General features: G+C 43.2%; 1 protein-coding gene across 1 annotated transcript in view; it reads left to right on the top strand.

Moving 5' to 3' along the window:
- Positions 1-17,915, top strand: part of LOC118430079 (vacuolar protein sorting-associated protein 13D-like) — a 64,973-nt gene that overhangs the window by 2,842 nt on the left and 44,216 nt on the right. The window contains exons 4-21 of the mRNA XM_035840788.1: positions 3,283-3,360; positions 4,216-4,299; positions 5,157-5,273; positions 5,945-6,070; positions 7,057-7,340; positions 7,939-8,110; positions 8,576-8,674; positions 9,098-9,266; positions 9,878-10,007; positions 11,122-11,305; positions 11,689-11,790; positions 12,068-12,265; positions 13,185-13,339; positions 14,362-14,517; positions 15,112-15,265; positions 15,606-15,708; positions 15,987-16,116; positions 16,813-17,035. Coding sequence (XP_035696681.1) covers positions 3,283-3,360; positions 4,216-4,299; positions 5,157-5,273; positions 5,945-6,070; positions 7,057-7,340; positions 7,939-8,110; positions 8,576-8,674; positions 9,098-9,266; positions 9,878-10,007; positions 11,122-11,305; positions 11,689-11,790; positions 12,068-12,265; positions 13,185-13,339; positions 14,362-14,517; positions 15,112-15,265; positions 15,606-15,708; positions 15,987-16,116; positions 16,813-17,035 — 2,664 coding nt within the window. The remainder of the gene's footprint in view (positions 1-3,282; positions 3,361-4,215; positions 4,300-5,156; positions 5,274-5,944; positions 6,071-7,056; positions 7,341-7,938; positions 8,111-8,575; positions 8,675-9,097; positions 9,267-9,877; positions 10,008-11,121; positions 11,306-11,688; positions 11,791-12,067; positions 12,266-13,184; positions 13,340-14,361; positions 14,518-15,111; positions 15,266-15,605; positions 15,709-15,986; positions 16,117-16,812; positions 17,036-17,915) is intronic.

Below are 17,915 nucleotides of genomic sequence, written 5' to 3' on the forward strand. Positions count from 1 at the left end.
GATGCTAAAATCGGCTGCCATATGGCTTGTAGAGCACTCTGCTACTTATCTAAACCTCTCCCGTGAACTTTTAATACGAATTTAGATTGCATATACAACAACGTATTCAATACAAGTATCAAATCTTAAGGGCCGGAGTTAATTGATAAACTAGAGGGGAACGTATTATACTAAAAACTTTCGCTGGCGTTTTAATGTAAGCATCATTAACTGCCTGTTTAGATCAAGTTTGACTGTATATACTGTAAATGCAGACTCTTTCGCGGTGGTTTTATATTCGCGGTTTTCGCGGTGGCCTCTTCATAGCGAACTCAAAACCACCGCAAACATTTCCCTTCTGTGTTCTGTCCGTGCCGTCTACAGCACTCCCTTCTCACAACATGTATGTAGTATAACGTTACATTGTCAAAGTATGATGACATTTAGTTCGCATTCATTCATTTCTACATAACACCTACTGTATAACACCATGGTATACAACTACAAGTATTACTGTACTAGTAATCAGAGGGTAGATATGGTTAGATCAGTGACTGTCACAGTTGATCACGCCAGCACTGTCAAAGTCAAAAGTGGACTGTTCTGGTCGTTTGTAGCGCCCTTGACGAGTAACATGTAGGACTTTTTCTTTGGTTTGGCAAACAATATAGTCATTGTTGACGTACGTCTCTTTTAAGAATTTATCTTTGAAGAAAATAAGTTTTGGTGACAATATACACTATAGTGTTGACAATACAGTGCGTATCTAATTTGAATATTCTCACGACACCCCCACATCTGGTGATCGTCACGAGACTTACAAATACGTGTACAATACTTGCTCTGTTCTTTTACACATATATGATTTGCTGGTCTTAAATGTTCTTGTGTCCCATCAACATGGGTCAACACCTGATCATTTTCTATCGGTTTGTGCTTCCATCAAACTTTATTCTATAAACCACAAGCGTATAAAATGAAAACTATGTCATAGTCGATCCAGGAAGTTATCAAATATTGAGTTTGGACACCTTACTGGATTTCTAAGCATACCATTTTTGTGAGCATGTTGTTAAAACTTCGTCCAAAAATGCACACAAAATCATAGTTAATTCATCTTAGTGGAAACCGCAGCATCAGTGTCGAATGTACACTACACATCGCTGAGTCCTTACCTGAGAGTTTACTTGTCGTGCCTTCTTCCTCTGAATACAGAAGTCAAAAGAGACCGTGTGATGTGTTCATTTAGAGTTATGTCAGCTGTATATTCAGGTGTTACCCATTTAGTTACAGGGGTGTTTAAACGTAATCTGAGTCGTATTGTCGGAATTCAGATGGCTGTAAATATTTTGTATTTAAAAAAATTCATTCAGGTTGAATTTGCAACTTGTTGCGTTACTTTTTTTCCACATTTTCACCATCAGTATACAATAGCAAGCCGTGAAAATATGTGATAGCCGATCGCGACCAATTCCCATTTGGACAAATATGGCTGACAAGTCAAGTGGTTGTGGGACTACTGTAGTTTATATTTAAAACATTCCCATGGCAAAACAAAGTCGTTTTCATACGCCGTGAACATCACTGTTTAGTGTTACTGTAGTGTCAACTTATGTTGTATAAAATTGTGACTTGATGACAAGATTCTATAATACATACTTTTTTTCTGCTCAGGTGCTGTGAATACACATGAATACTTTTTTTGGGGTTCGTAATTATTCATTTCACCCTGTATAACACCATGGTAGGAAAGTTGTACTGTCTGTACTATGTATTAAGAGAGTAGTTACGGATCAGTAACAGTTGATCACGCCAGCACTGTCAAAGTCAAAAGTGGACTGTTCTGTCCGTTTGTAGCACCTTTGCCGAGTAACCACTATTTGTGGCTTCCGACTGGCAGTTGGTAAATGTGCCGGGTTTTCCATTACAGTGCAGTACTCACATGCATGGATGGTTCACCCGCGAACTCAGAACCACCGCGAATACTCCATTTTCCCTCTACCGCTAAATTTAAATCCCCACAAACGTAAATGCATTTACAGTACTCGGTAAAAATGACTATAAACTCTCTACGCTCTTGTTATTTGCGTCGACATGTAAGCCCCAAACATGTGGACGCCTGTCAGTATAATTAGTTCATTTTCGAATCGGTACAACATTAGGTCCACTGTTTTACGTCCGGTTTTACCGGACAGGTCCAACAAGAAAAATCGGTATAATTATACTTCACTGCACAACCTTTTCAGCCATGCTAATATCTATTGTCGTGTTGCAGCAGAATATGAGAAATGTGAACTCAAATTTTGGACTCTTGAAACCTCTTTCACGGTGTACTTTGTTATGATGCTGACTTGAACCTTTTTTTCTACCTTAAAATAGTATGAACTTCTTAATTTCATTATGTGACAGACGAATAAATTACATGTAGTAATTTGGGTGATTTGGTATAGGGGAAGTTTTTGCACAAAATGTGGAGAGAAGTACCACATTATAGATCCAGTGTACACTGCATCAAAGGTACATAAAGTCTGTTTTGTTTTCCTAAAATCAGTTCCCCTCAATATGCTGTAAAATACAACAGGTTTTTCATAAAAGCAACAGTTGCCATGAAAAATCTAGATCTGGCTTCTTTTGGCTCCACCCCTAGACTTGTTTCCATTTTTGTACTGAACACATATGCCAAGTTTCATGCTTTAACCATAATTTGAGCAATTTTTGTACCAATCCCCTAGACAATTCCCTATGAAATTAGGAATTTTTATTTTCTTCGAATGGGCGTCTGAATGGGATCCTATGTTTTGTCTAATGACGAATCGGCGGCTGGATCTTAGGCTACCAATCGGCGGCCAACTTCAGCCTGGTGCACACAGCCCTTTGCTGTGAGCACACAGATCCTTCGCCGAGCATGCAGCCCCTTTGCTGTGAGCACACAGCTCTTTCGCTGTGAGCACACAGGTACTTCGCTGAGCACACAGCCCATTCGCTGTGAGCACACAGCTCCTTCCCCGAGCACACAGCCCATTTGCTGTGAGCACACAGCTCCTTCGCCGAGCATGCAGCCCCTTCGCTGTGAGCACACAGCTCCTTCGCTAAAACAGGTTTTGTCCCAATGGTCCTTCGTACCTAAAGTGCTCACGCCTGCACCGCTTGCCACAGGGCTCTGAAAAAATCCTGGTGAGAACCCTGAGTTGTGAAATGCACTCTCGGCCACAGCAGCTGCAGGGCATTGTTAAGTCTGTGGTAAATCTTCTACATGTAGTTGCTTGAAATCTGACATTGATACATGTTTCATCCTTTTTACAGTTTGATGAAGAAGAAGCAAAAACTTCAGATTTGGAGAACAAGAAAAAACAACTGGCTGCCTTAGAGGATCAGTGGAAGGTAAGTCTAAACAAATGTCTAATCTTAGATACACTTCAACAACTAAAGCAACTAATGATGGTAGATTTATCATATCTTAGAAGCTTATTGTAAGAAAAAAAGGTTAAACTTGTAAGCTGGCTCAAAAGTACCAGTGTCCCTATGGCCACTGGCCACCAAAATTTGGCTCAGGACAACTCAATGTGTACATGTACTTTCGGTCAATTTTTGGACATTTTTGGACATTTAAAATATTCCATGTGCAAGGTACACATGGCCAATGTAAGCCCAAACACGTTAACCAAGTCTCCTTTGAACATTTGGTAGAAAATCCATTCCTTTCCATCAGTTCTGTTGACTATAGTATGTTACAGTGGTAAACTTATAAAACGCATTTTCCACTGTCAGTAAATGTCACACCGTTTATTATACTGGTACTAGCCTAGGATAATTGAATCTCACTTTGGGACAGTTTGTAATTTCTGTTTGGGACACTTAGTAAATTTTGCACTTTTAGCACTTTGGGACAGTAGGGGGAACATGTAATTTTGATGCCCTTGTAACAATGGCTATACATGTAGATCTACCCTGGGAGCCAGCCGGGATCAGACACCTAAGACAGTTTATTCGGTGGCCCAAGACAGTCAGACCTGCTGATCTCCTATTAGCGCCCCGGGGAGTTCAAGCCCGATGATGTCCACTTGCCCTTTCAGGTGGACCGCCTCCGGCTCAAACTCACCGGAGCACTAATAGGAGATCGGCGGGCCTGACTGTCTTGGGCCACCGAATAAACTGTCCTAGCTGCCCGATCCCCGGCTGGCCCCCAGGATAATGTAGATCAAGCTGTTTTGCCATAACTCTTTATTGATATTCCAGGCCCAGCATCATCAGCAGCAGTCCTACTCCTTCTGGTACTCCATTGGCTCATCACTCCTGAACAAGGCCATCACTAACATACAGGTCTGGATTTGTATCTTCATCTGTCTTGGTAGAAGTCACTCTGGAAAAGTTGAACTGTATCTGTATCTTAACTTAAAAGTTAATCTTTGTTGGTACAACTTCTGTAGAGTAGCAGAAGTCATTCTGGAAAAGTTGAACTGTAATTTCCAACAAGAAAATTGGACTTGCCCAAATTTTTTACTTATAAACAGCTCCAAGTCTTGTCATTCCTTGACAAAGACTGGGACAAGTTTTCGCCTTAGACAACACAAAGGCGTTTTTTTATTGGCTGACCGCTGGTTTAACTATGATGACACCCAGACTCACTCACACACTATCTGGTTTATGGCCGTCAGTTCTAGTCCATAATCTGCAAATTTCCTGGAAGGAGTATAAATGCAGATGGAAGAGGCGTAGCGACTGGACTACGTGGTGTGGGATGACAGCAACCTGCTCTTGAGAGTGTCCAGTGAGGGGCTGTCAACAATGTGGGCAGAGAGGCTGTTCCACTCGGGAAATGTCCTGGCGTAGTGGGCATACCTTGCAGTATCACACCTGTATTGTAGAGTTCTGTACTTATGTGAATGGTTGACACGGGTACTCGTGTATGCTCGTACGAGACAAGTAGGCGGAATGGCCACCAGATCGTTGGTTACCATGTACATCATTGCCGTGCATTCTGACGTCATGACTGGAGTGACGGCCATATCAGCTCCTGTAGGAGGGCAGTAGCAATGACATCAGACCTGCAGTGGTTACTCGTCACAAACCGTGCCACTCTTCTGTTGACCATTTCAAGAGTGTCAGTGTCGAGTAGGAACAGAATTGTTAGCAAGATTGTAAGGACATATTATGACCCTTTGACTTTCTATTACCAGATCAACATCGAGGATGTCCACATTCGGTACGAGGACAGCTCCTCCCTTCCTGGCACGACCTTTGCCCTCGGGATCACCATGGACAAGTTCTCATTGGCCAGCACTGACCAGAAATGGGTAAAACTTGTCAAATTACTTGAATATGCAATGAAGTAAATGTTCTTTAGTGTACTTCTTCACCCCTTTCATGTTGATTTAAGGTTTAGTCTCCTATTCAGTTATGACATTGTGTTACTGCAGTCATTTAATTGCACTCTCCATTTTCTCACATCCACATGTATTTTGTGCAATTATCCGGGTGGTACAACTACAACTTGTAAAGTTATCCAGCTGGACCGCGCCAGTTTGGAATTTGGGGATTCCATGCAATTAATTGTACAGTAATCCGTTGTGCAATTAACTGGATTCTACTGCATATTCATTCAGTCCCTACAACGCAAAGACCCTTCAAGAATTATATACAGTTTAACAGAGAACACCTTTCTGTCCTTCTTATACTATATAGTTAAGTTTGTAAAATGATATGAAAATTGTGCAATTTGTATTTCAGTATGTGTTTCTCTGCACATTTGCCCAGCTATAGATTTCTTATTGCTGAAAAAAAGAGATGATTTTACAATGCAGGCATTGTGACTGTAATAGGTTTGCCATAGGACTGTTCACTAGCAGGGTTTTCATTAGCACAGTTGAGCATAGGGGTCCCCAACGCTGTATGCTGCGATTTGGCACCCTGACTAGTTGTATATGTCTGTGTTAGGACTTGATGAATTTGCTGTTTCTTGTCCCAGACCCAGAAGCATCCCACCAAAGAAACCCCAGACGTGGTGCGTAAGCTGGGTAAGCTGGAGGGGTTCGCTGTGTACTGGGACACGGAGGCTGACCCACTGGGAGAAGTCACACCAGCACAGCTAGAGGTGGGTGTGTCTTATTTAGTTGGTATTGACTTGTTACCGGGTACATTGTGATATATACTGCAGGGCTCGAAATACCACCTACATATGCAGGTTAGTGCAGGTAAAAGTTGGGCTGTGCAGGTATTTCTGGTGTCTACCTGCACCTAACCTGCACAAGGTCATTCTGTATCTGTATCTATATAGCTGGTATAACCGCCCTTTGGCGTAACACACCAGCTTAATGGTCATGAAATGTGTTATTGTTTAGTGGATTTTTCTTTGCTGTACTGGTTGTAACTTCTAATTTTGTTTCCATGCAAGGCAGTATTCCCTAACCTACTATGATAGTAAAGGTGAATAAGATATGTTCACAGGGTTGTTCTATCCACTTAGGGGGGTATATCTAAACGGTGCAGGTAACATTTCTCTGGTGCAGGTAATTTGAAAAGTTACCTGCACCATTGCAGGTAGACAAAAAAAGTATTTCAAGCTCTGTACTGTGATTCTTAAAGTATTAACAGTAACTTAATTTGAGCAACTCTAGCAGTCACTATTCAATAGCTAAAATTTCATCATCGCAGATAATTGACCTGTCTGATGCCAGCAAAAATTGAATGCCGTGACGTACTTCCTTTTCCCCAACTGCTAAAATTTCTGGCCGCAATTCAATTGAATGGTTTTACAGGAACTAAACCTCTTCACAACCTCACTCAAGCTAAATCAGCCCCCAATCTTGCAATTATATTGTTTGCATGCTGTCGGTTTACAAGGAAATATTTTTCCCTAGTTTTTAGCTCAATATGTGGAAAATGTTTTAGGAAATGAGGCCAAATGAAATTGCCAAGGTCTCCTTTCACCGAAAGTGTTTCCCTCCTATTTGTTGTTATTGTCATGGATTCTTAGATATAACACAAAATAGATTAAATTCTTCATATAATTTTATTTGCTAAAAGGCCTTTACTCGTGACTTTGTGTTGTAAAGATCTGATTTTCTTGCCTCCCCACAGGAAGAACTACGGAAAGCCAGAACCAAAGCAGAGGCCCCTGACGTCCACAGCTACATTATCTGCCCCGTCAGTGCGGAGGCGCGTGTTTGGCAGAACCACTCGCCCCTGCCGCTCCGTTCCCGCGCCATGCCCCGCTTCCAGTGCGAGATACAGCTGGAGGACCTGCCAATCAACCTGAACCAGACCCAGTTCAAGTGCATGATGGGATTGCTGCGTGAGTTCGACCGTTACAGCCTGGCACGAAAATATAGAAAAGGACGGCCGACAGTGCCAGTTATCAGAAAGTGAGTAAAAGCTTTCAATTAGATTGTCTACTTTTAGTAATAACTTCACTTTTCATTGTTTGATTATGCTGCTGCTGGGATCCCTGACGTAGGGGTAGGCAGCAGTAGGCTAGTCTTCACACTGCTCTTCCATGCGGCTATCTCCAGTGGGTCAACCCCTGTTAGACCGCACACCTTGATGTCCCTCCCAAGACACTCCATCTAGGTTTTTCTTGGTCTACCATGACCCCTGTTGCCTGACACTTTCAGTAATAAGAGTGGAAAAATTCCAGAAAAAGTGTATATGTCTAGAAGATACATCGCAGTACCTTACTATGCTATCTTCTCATTTAAAAGACAAACTCTGCACTATCATATTTGTATATTTCATAATCATTACTTACTACTTCCTTTTTCGTATGATCTTTCTCTTTTTCATTTCAATTTACATCTGTCCATACACGAAATCGTAAAAATTTACTGCATGTCCTGAGGGTTTCATTTGAGAAAAATATACATTTGTTATGTATGCATTTACTTTGATGTACATGGAACACAACTAAGTGAATAGTATGTTTTCTATTAGATTTTACAAGTTTAATTTCTATGTTTTGTACAGCTGTCGTCAGTGGTGGCAGTTTGCCATCCGCTGCCACCTACAGACTGTGCAGCAGCGCCACCACAGGGCCTCCTGGCAGTACGTACTGCAGCGGGCCAGGGACAATGTACAGTATGTGGACCTGTACAGCGTACATCTCACCTCACCTCAGACACTGTCTGAAGAAGACAAGGTAAACCATAGGAGGAGAACCTAGCTCTAACCAAAACCTTCCTGGCAGTACATTTGTATGTACTGCAGTGGGCCAAGGACTGTACAATACATTTGTACATGTATGTGGACCTGTACAGCATACATCTCACCTCACCTCAGGCACTGTCTGAAGAGGATAAGGTAAACTATAGGAAGATGACATAGCCCTGACTGTGATAACTCTAACCCAAACTTTCCTGCAGTACATTTGTATGTACTGTGGCTGGCAAGGGTACAGTATGTTGACTCGTACAGTGTACATCTGACCATACCTTACACCATATCAGAGAGGATAAGGTACATAATAAGTACAGTCAAATACAAGTCAAACTGCCCAAAAAGACAGTAGAGTGACAAAATCTGGTCAATGTCTGGTGAATTTGATTAACATCATAATTAGTTCCATACAAGTAAAAACTGACAAACTGCTAAATGTTCCTTACAGGCAACAATGGACAGGACAGAATCAGAGTTGTCTATAGATGAACTGCGTATCCTGGTGGAGATAGCCATGGAGAGATGTCAGGGACAGATGGCAACTCAGGTGAGTCTTACTGTCTCTCCTTTTTATGCGAAGCTCAACTTTCAACTCTAAGTGGTGTTGAATGGCCAAATGGCTAGCTGGAGTTCATGAAGACCAATTCCTTGTTAGCATTGATGTCCATAAAAAAAGCACTTAACACAACTTTCCTCACTCTATCCAGGTGGATGATAGGTATCTGACTTTGGTTGGAGAGATAAAAGGCGAGAAAAGAGAAAATGACAATTAGAATTTGACCAATAAGAGAGTGTATGGATGTCTGTCAAATGTTTGCATCTTTATCTTTTCATTCCTCAACTCTAGTTTTTTGCGGAGTTTGGTGGAGCTATTCTTTTCCAAGATGACAAGACTGCAATTTGCTTTAAAGTAAAGTTCGAATGTAGAGTAAAAGAGTGCAAATTTAATTCTTCATTCATGTCTCTGCAGACTGACAGCCAGGCAGCAACCCCCACCCCTGGGGATGGACAGCAGCAGGCCTGGGGATACATGTCATCATGGTTCCCTGGGTGGGCACAGTGGTACACCTCCCCCCAGGGACAAACTGTACAGGAGGACCTAAGGAAACAAGTCAGCCAGGAGATAGAACCTATTATAGGTGAGTGGGGGGTGTTAGAGGGTGGGAGGGGTACAAGTTGTCATGGTACCTAGGGGGGCACAATAGTACAGGAAAACATCAGGAAACAGGACAGTCAACCAGGAGAGAGAACCTGTCATACATGTACAATGTAGGTGAGTAGGGGTGTGTGATACAGGCAGATGTTTCAGGGGGGTATGACATGAGTAGCATGACATGTTGTCATGGTTCTATGTGGCATAGCTTCTGTCTCCTCTGTCACAACTAGTAAGTGGAAGATAGACTCTTCAGTGAGCTAAACTGGATCAAACTTTTCCTTCCACAAATACTATTTCCTATCAGATCACATCAGCATTAGTGAACCTCCCGTCCTTTTCCTAATTAGTCTCAGCCTTTCCCTACCCCCCTCTAGTGGCATTTCATATCTTGGCACTTGGTTGTATTCATGATGGTGTCATCACTACCTTGCTCTTGTGTTTGACCCATCTGTGAGTAGACAGGAAATGGAAGTGCTTTTGTAAGTTGTGGAGAAGAGGATGTGTGAATCTGGCTGTAGGAGTAGCTGTATGACAACAGAAAATAGAATATTTGAAATGGCAGGGGCCATAACCCTTTCCTTTTGTATGTACCAGATGAAGAAGAGATCCTGGCCCTGGTGGTGGATTCTGCAGCAGATAACACCCTGCTGAGGAGGGACCTGGTCTTCGCTCGGCTCGACTTCTGTCTGAAGAAGGGATCTGTCACTCTTCTGCAGGCACCCAGGTACTGGGGTTTGAAAATATGTAACGCTAGTTCACCTTCATCTATGGTGTAACCTATATCCGTTACTTTCAGAAATGGTCACTTAGGGCTATGAAGTCGACGGACGATAGTTTCAAACTACAATATTTTGAACATATTACTAGTTGAAACCATCATCGGTCCAGTTGATATCCATTAATACCGTGTTGGTAAACACAATGAATATATAAGGTTACCCTGCGGATAAAGGTGAACTAGCATTAGCAACCTTATGCAGCTTATGAATCTTTCCAGTCCGTTCAAATGGTAGAAAACTGTTAATCATGTTTATATGATTTTCCATCTCAAGGTAGGGTGAAACAGGTGTTTTCAAGGCCACCAAACTTACAAAATCTTAACCACTAAGCTGCCAGTCCTGGGTATATCCGGTACAGTAGAAGCCGTTTAATTGCACGGCCTATTTGCCAGTGAATTTCTTGCAATTATCCGGCTGGTGCAATAATGCAAAATTATCTACCTGGACCGCATCGGTTTTGGATTTTAGGATTCTTTGCAGTTAACAGAAGTGTGTGTTAATCCGCTGTGCAATTAACTGGCTTCTACTGTATATAGAGACATGCCCCACATGCTGTGCCCAGTTAAAAATGGGATAGGGTACCATGCAGTAGGTGCATCTGCCATGAGCATGCAGGGCTCGAAATTCATTTTGGGGATTAGGTGCACTGGTGCACCCAGCTTAAAAAATTGGGTGCACCTAAAATTTTTTGGGTGCACCACTTAAATTTAAGTAGAATGTCAGAAAAACCTAATTACAATTATAATTACATGCTATCAGATTCTTAAACAAGCACCATGACAGACATTTTTATTATCTTTCTAACCCTTAGATGTCAAGAATATGATGTATACTAGTACACTTTGATATCTTTACATACATAAACTCAAGAAAATATTTGAATTTGAAAATACCGAAAATAATTGGGTGCACAGCTCCAAAGTTAGGTGCACCTGGGTGCACATGCACCCAGTATTTCGAGCCCTGGCATGGTTTCAGCACCAAGGTCCGGGATCCAAAAAGGAGTTACCAATTGTGTCATGCATACCTGTCATCTGTTGTTCTTTCTATTTTCCTCAGTGATGCTGAATGTTCAAAGGTGAAACCAATCCTGGAGATGTCGTGCTCTGCGATCAGCCTGGGGATGGAGCTCCGGCCACGCTTCAGCTCCAACCTGCTGACCATCAGTTTAGGGGCACTCAGGGTACAGGACAGGACAACAGAGGACACAATATTCCCCTGTCTACTGGCTCCACAGTGTACGGTAAGTAACTATACCATCAGCCTAGGGGCACTCAGGGTACAGGACAGGACAACAGAGGACACAATCCTCCCCTGTCTACTAGCTCCACAGTGTACGGTAAGTAACTATACCATCAGCTTAGGGGCACTCAGGGTGCAGGACAGGACAACAGAGGACACAATCTTCCCCTGTCTACTGGCTCCACAGTGTACGGTAAGTAACTATACCATCAGCTTAGGGGCACTCAGGGTACAGGACAGAACAACAGAGGACACAATCTTCTCCTGTCTACTAGCTCCACAGTGTACGGTAAGTAACCTTAGTTACCATCAGCTTAGGGGCAACTCAGGGGACAGGACAGAACACCAGAGAACCCAATATTCCCTTGTCTATTGGCTCCACAGGGTACGGAGAGAAACTATCCCATCAGCTTAGGGCCCCTCAGGGTACAGGACAGGACAACAGAGGACACATCCTTCCCTTGTCTACTGGCTCCACAGTGTATGGTAAGTAACTATACCATCAGCTTAGGGGCACTCAGGGTGTAGGACAGGACAACAGAGGACACAATCTTCCCCTGTCTACTGGCTCCACAGTGTACGGTAAGTAACTATACCATCAGCTTAGGGGCACTCAGGGTGCAGGACAGGACAACAGAGGACACAATCTTCCCCTGTCTACTGGCTCCACAGTGTATGGTAAGTAACCATCAGCTTAGGGGCACTCAGGGTACAGGACAGGACAACAGAGGACACAATCTTCCCCTGTCTACTGGCTCCACAGTGTACGGTAAGTAACTATACCATCAACTTAGGGGCACTCAGGGTACAGGACAGAACAACAGAGGACACAATCTTCCCCTGTCTACTGGCTCCACAGTGTACGGTAAGTAACTATACCATCAGCTTAGGGGCACTCAGGGTGCAGGACAGGACAACAGAGGACACAATCTTCCCCTGTCTACTAGCTCCACAGTGTATGGTAAGTAACTATACCATCAGCTTAGGGGCACTCAGGGTACAGGACAGGACAACAGAGGACACAATCTTCCCTTGTCTACTGGCTCCACAGTGTACAGTAAGTAACCTTAGTTACCATCAACTTAGGGGCACTCAGGGTACAGGACAGAACAACAGAGGACACAATCTTCCCCTGTCTACTAGCTCCACAGTGTACGGTAAGTAACTATACCATCAGCTTAGGGGCACTCAGGGTACAGGACAGGACAACAGAGGACACAATCTTCCCTTGTCTACTGGCTCCACAGTGTACGGTAAGTAACCTTAGTTACCATCAGTCTAGGGGCACTCAGGGTACAGGACAGAACAACAGAGGACACAATCTTCCCCTGTCTACTGGCTCCACAGTGTACGGTAAGTAACTATCCCCCTACTTTGCCCCTTGCGGGGTTATATGGGGGTAACCCATGATGATGATGATGATACCATCAGCTTATGGGCGCTTAGGGTGCAGGACAGGACAACAGAGGACACAATCTTCCCCTGTCTACAAGCTTCACAGTGTACGGTAAGTAACCTTGTGTCATACCAGGGCTGTGATAACGTTAGATGTGGCTGTTCTGAACCGGTTGATAACTTGGGTTATCACCTGGGCTCCATCTGTTATTACACAGGCTCCTACTGTTTAACAGTTATCACACGGGTTTCCATAGAATCATTTAAACACACTTTTAGGCTGCCAAGTGCACAATTGTCAATAATTCTGATACAGGATTTGCACGTATAAAATGTTAGTATTAAGCTAATTAACAGTTAGAAGGTTACCAATAGTGAAGAGGGCAGATACATCCATTCTTTTAGATCATTATCTTTATTATAGATGTTTTATGTGGCTATTTTTACTACCTTTTGGTAATGTTGTTTGGCTGTACCACGTACAGGAGGGTAGCCAGGGAGTCCCCAGACAGTTTGGAGTGTACAGCCGAGCAGGGCCTTCATCCTACCTGCAGCAGACTGTTCCCAAACCCAGCTCTGACGACCCGCTCTTCAACCTGGTGTACGAACAGAAACCCCTCAGGAGTCAAGCTGACCACAGGTATGGATTCTGAACGTGAAACGGAAAAACTGTTAAACCACAGACTGAAGAGGAAGCTTTTTTGTTACCTAGTAGTGCAATGCTGCCTCACTACGACTCACATACTTGATCGGTCACGCACCCCACTCTTCTTGACATTTATGTGTTTTTAATTTTATACGTGCAGGAGTTTCACGCCTAAAGCTTTTTTATATACAGGGCTGTCAGCTTGACGTTCCCCTCCTTTAGGACAATGCGACTCTTTTCCAGTCCTTTCCAGGCCCAGATACGAACTTGGGCTGCTCGCTCCATGGTATTTGAACCAGATGTGGTGAGAGGTAAAGTGCACAAACCAATGCACCTAGCAGACATAACCTATATGGATTCCAAATGGACCCTTAGTGTTACTTTCTTTCAGAAAAATTCATTGATTTGCCAGAAGCACATTTTGAAGATTAGGAAACAGAAATGTGTTGAGACTGCTGTGTGATAGAAATATGTGACACTGCTTATTATGTATATCAAATGTGACATTGAAAGAATAAACTTCAGGATACTATCATCAGCTGCTGTGAAAGATCAAGTGATTGCATTAACATGATCACCAAACTGAAAGTGTCAGGCAACAGGGGTCATGGTAGACCGAGAAAAACTTTGGATGGAGTGTGTTGGGAGGGACATCAATGTGTGTGGTCTAACGGGTCAACCCACTGGACAGAGCAGCATGGAAGCGGGGTGTGAAGACTAGCCTACTGCTGCCTACCCCTACGTCAGTCAGGGATACCAGCAGCAGTATAATCAAACAATGGATAGTGAAGTTATTACTAAAACTAGATAATCTAATGAAAGCTTTTACTCACTTTCTGATAACTGGCACTGTCGGCCGTCCTTTTCTATACTTTCGTGCCAGGCTGTAGCGGTCAAACTACATTAAACTAAACTGAAATGGTCAAACTAAACGGTCAAACTAAACTGAAATGCTGTCCTAAACACTCATTTGCTGACATTTTGGTAAAGTAATGTGAATCCTACTTGTCCCCAAGGTTGGAGGTGATGTCCCGTGCCATGGTGATCGTGTACAACTCCACGGCCATGCACAAGATCGCAGAGTTCTTCCGCTCCCCGCACAAGTCCCCCGGCCTGAGGTCACAACCCTCGGAAACACAGCTCACCCAGCTGGCAGCTCTGGCAAGGACCAGGTACAAACATGCATGTTTAGGCTTGATTCAGAAGAATGACTAGGGCAAAGTTTCATCTGTGATTGAACCCTTGGCAATGTTAGTAGGACCTACTGTACATTTACTGTAATACAAAAAAATGTACATGTAAATTTTTGTGATTGCATTCTGTAAGCAGCGACACCTACAGCTACAGTACAAAATGAACCAGTCAGAATTGCCCTGAGGAAGGTGACAGTCACCAAAACATCAGTAGAAATAAAGTGAGGGTTGTGAGAAAAAAACTCTTTTTTTTCAGTTAGTAGGACTATTTTCTTGAACTGTTCAATGAGCTGCTGACATCCTCAATAAACATACTACCGTGCAGTATGTGTGTGGTTCAGTCACCATTGGACTGAAAGGTTTGACTACCAGAAAATGCTATGCTACCAGAAGAAGGTGTTCAGTTCACATGACTAGAAATTTCAGTATGGTTCACCATTCTCTGTGCTTGTTAAAAAGACCAGGTATCGTAATGTAATGTGACATTCATAAATTATCAACTGTCTCCTGTTGCAGAGCAGTGGAAAAGAAGCACGATACAGTGTTATTTTCTTTTCTAAAAAACTATCTCAGGTATGAGCAGCTGAAGACTCAGACGCAGGCGGAGATCCGGCAGACTCTGGACCAGCTGCTGGAGGGTGAGAGTCAGGGGAGGTCGGCGGTGTGGGACGTCAGGCTGGACATCTCTGCACCACAGTTCCTGGTGCCACAAAGCTTCACTGACAAGGTGGGAAATACAGCAACTGTGGTATGATACCCTTCTTGTGTTAGGCAGTTATTTAACTAGGAGTAAAGGGAGACAAAGCTGAACAGATCTGGGAAAACATGAAGTAAAACAATGTGAAGCTAGAGATAAAGATAAGACTACTACAAATGTGCGTACAGACAGTGCCTGCCTTCCCAAAGATGGCATTCAGGTTATTAGGTTTTGAGTAAGGGTGTGGGTTGGTGTTAGGGTTGGGGTTAGGGTTAGGGTTATGATGAAGCTGCAAGGATAAAATGTTATCTGTTCTGTGTGGTAGTGATTGCCAGTATGATATACCTTTTTATTCACCTTTCTTTTTCAGAATGCCACCATGGTTGTGTTTGACTTTGGCCACCTGAGTTTCTCCAACCACAAGGACAAGCCTGATGAACAGAAGAACAGCATGGAGTCAGACATCGATGAAGGTAGTGTTCTAGAAGAGAAGTAGAGACACATGGTGTTATACAGTACCATTGGGGTGGCATACCCTTTCTTTGAAAGAAAGGGTAGTGTTCTAGCCCAGTTGTAACTTCTATAGATAGTCAGACTGTCTCTCAAGATCTGTCAGAGTGTAGTGTTATCTTTGACTCCAACAAAGTAGCAAGGGTTGGGAATAAAAATATAGTTAAAGGTTTGGTTTTAAGCTTTTACTTGGTTTGACTACAATCGTATCAAAAGAGGATAATCTTTTTTTCCATTCCAGAAGATTTTGTGACCCCGCTGTCCACCCCTGCTGCCACCCCACCTACAGAACCAGTCACACTGGAGAGGTTTGTTAGTGTGCAACAGGAAGACCTGAGCGAACAGGCACTGCATGAGAAACTCTACGAGAGGTCAGTACATTTTCACATTGTATCTGTATTGGTAGCAGGACTGGTAAGGAAAATTACTGTGTGGACCCAAACCAGGAACCCTTTTTTTTTAGATTGGCTATTTGGCCAAAAAATGACTTAAGCAATAGTGACTCCTGCCAATATATTATGTAATCTATTCAATTTCTAATCAGTCCAAAATCTGGTCCACTGTTTTTCTCAGGTCCATTTTTTCAGACCAGGCCAACAAGAAAATGCTTATGTACCAGTATGACGTACTGGCATGCATCCCTAATTCTAGCCAGTTATCAGCCATCAGATGGTCATTCAAATTTTTGTGAAACCTACAGGTACAAGGTGGGGTTCTCCGACCTTCAGGTGATGGTTGTGAAAGGGAGGGACAACTGGCGGCAGTTGTACCTTTTAGCAATTTCTTGTCAGCATTGTATTTTGTGGGGTCATGTGATATACTAGTAACTCCAGGCCTAAAAATTAGAGGTCCTGGGTTCAAATCTTGTCATACTACTGATCTTGTGCCCTTTACACGACTTTCCTCACTCCACCTAGGTGTAAAAATGGGTACCTGTCTTTGGTTGGGGAGGGAAAAGGCAGTGGGAGGAGAGGGTGGGCTCCGCCTCCTCATACTGTGCCTTAGACACATTTGACAATGGCCCTAAAAAGGCTATGAGACTACATGTACCTTTACCTCTGCCTTAGGTACAAGGTGGGGTTCTCGGACCTTCAGGTGATGGTTGTGAAGGGGAGGGACAACTGGCGCCACGCCCACTCCAAGGGCACCTCCCACATGCACGTGATTGACAGGTTCAGCATCAGCCTGCGCATGGAGAGGAGGCTGGTCTACACGTCCGACCCACAGTGGCCCAGCGTCACCCTGGCTGGGAACCTGCCCAAGCTGGGACTGCATGTCAGCGAACAGAAGGTGGGGCACTGAAACTTGGAGCTTTGAGAACAAGTATTTCTCACAGTGAGCTTTTAAGTGTTTTTTTTTGTCATCTCATCAAAGACTATGAAAAAAGATCAAGGTACTGTCATTCAATTCTGTGGTTGGAGTGGAGGGGGAGTTTTTGTGGTGTCTGACTATAAGTATGTGGTGGACACAATACTGTAGCACCGTGCACAAAAAGCAATAATAATATTGACACTAATGACAGTGCCATGATTTTGCATGTCAGCGAACAGAAGGTGGGTCATAGAAAACATTCAGCTTCTAAAAACACCATCTACTGTAAATGCATTTAAGTTTGCGGGGATTTAATTTCGCGTCAGCGGGAAAATGAAGTTTTCGCGGTGGTTTGCGGTAGCGCCATGGACTGTGGTCTCATACTGCCATTGAAAAACGTTCATGGTCATTTTAAGTTTGCGGTTCAGCGGCCACCGCAAAAACCGCGAACATTAAACCAACGTGAAAGTTTCAGTATTTACAGTACTTTGAATCCCTTCTGTATCATTTAGCCAGTATGCTGTAAATGCAGAAATGTTCATTGTGACCCTTTCATCACAAACTCAAAACCACTGTGAAAATTTTCTTCTGTCTTTTCCCCGCTTACCCCCTTGTCTATTAATAAGCACTACATGTATGTACCAAGCATTGTACAGTAGTTAGCACAAATACTTACAAAGCACAAATTGAACATTGAATACATGTATATCCGTAAGTGCTATGTATCCAGATGGTAGATATGGTCAGATCAGTGACAGTTGATCACACAATCACTGTCATAAGTGACTGTTCTGTCAATCTGTAGCACCTTTGCCCAGGTGCTAGTAGGCAGTTTCAGGCCTACCATTAAGGCATTGGT

This window comes from Branchiostoma floridae, chromosome 14 (assembly GCF_000003815.2).
Source record: "Branchiostoma floridae strain S238N-H82 chromosome 14, Bfl_VNyyK, whole genome shotgun sequence".
In the NCBI taxonomy this organism is placed as follows: domain Eukaryota; kingdom Metazoa; phylum Chordata; class Leptocardii; order Amphioxiformes; family Branchiostomatidae; genus Branchiostoma; species Branchiostoma floridae.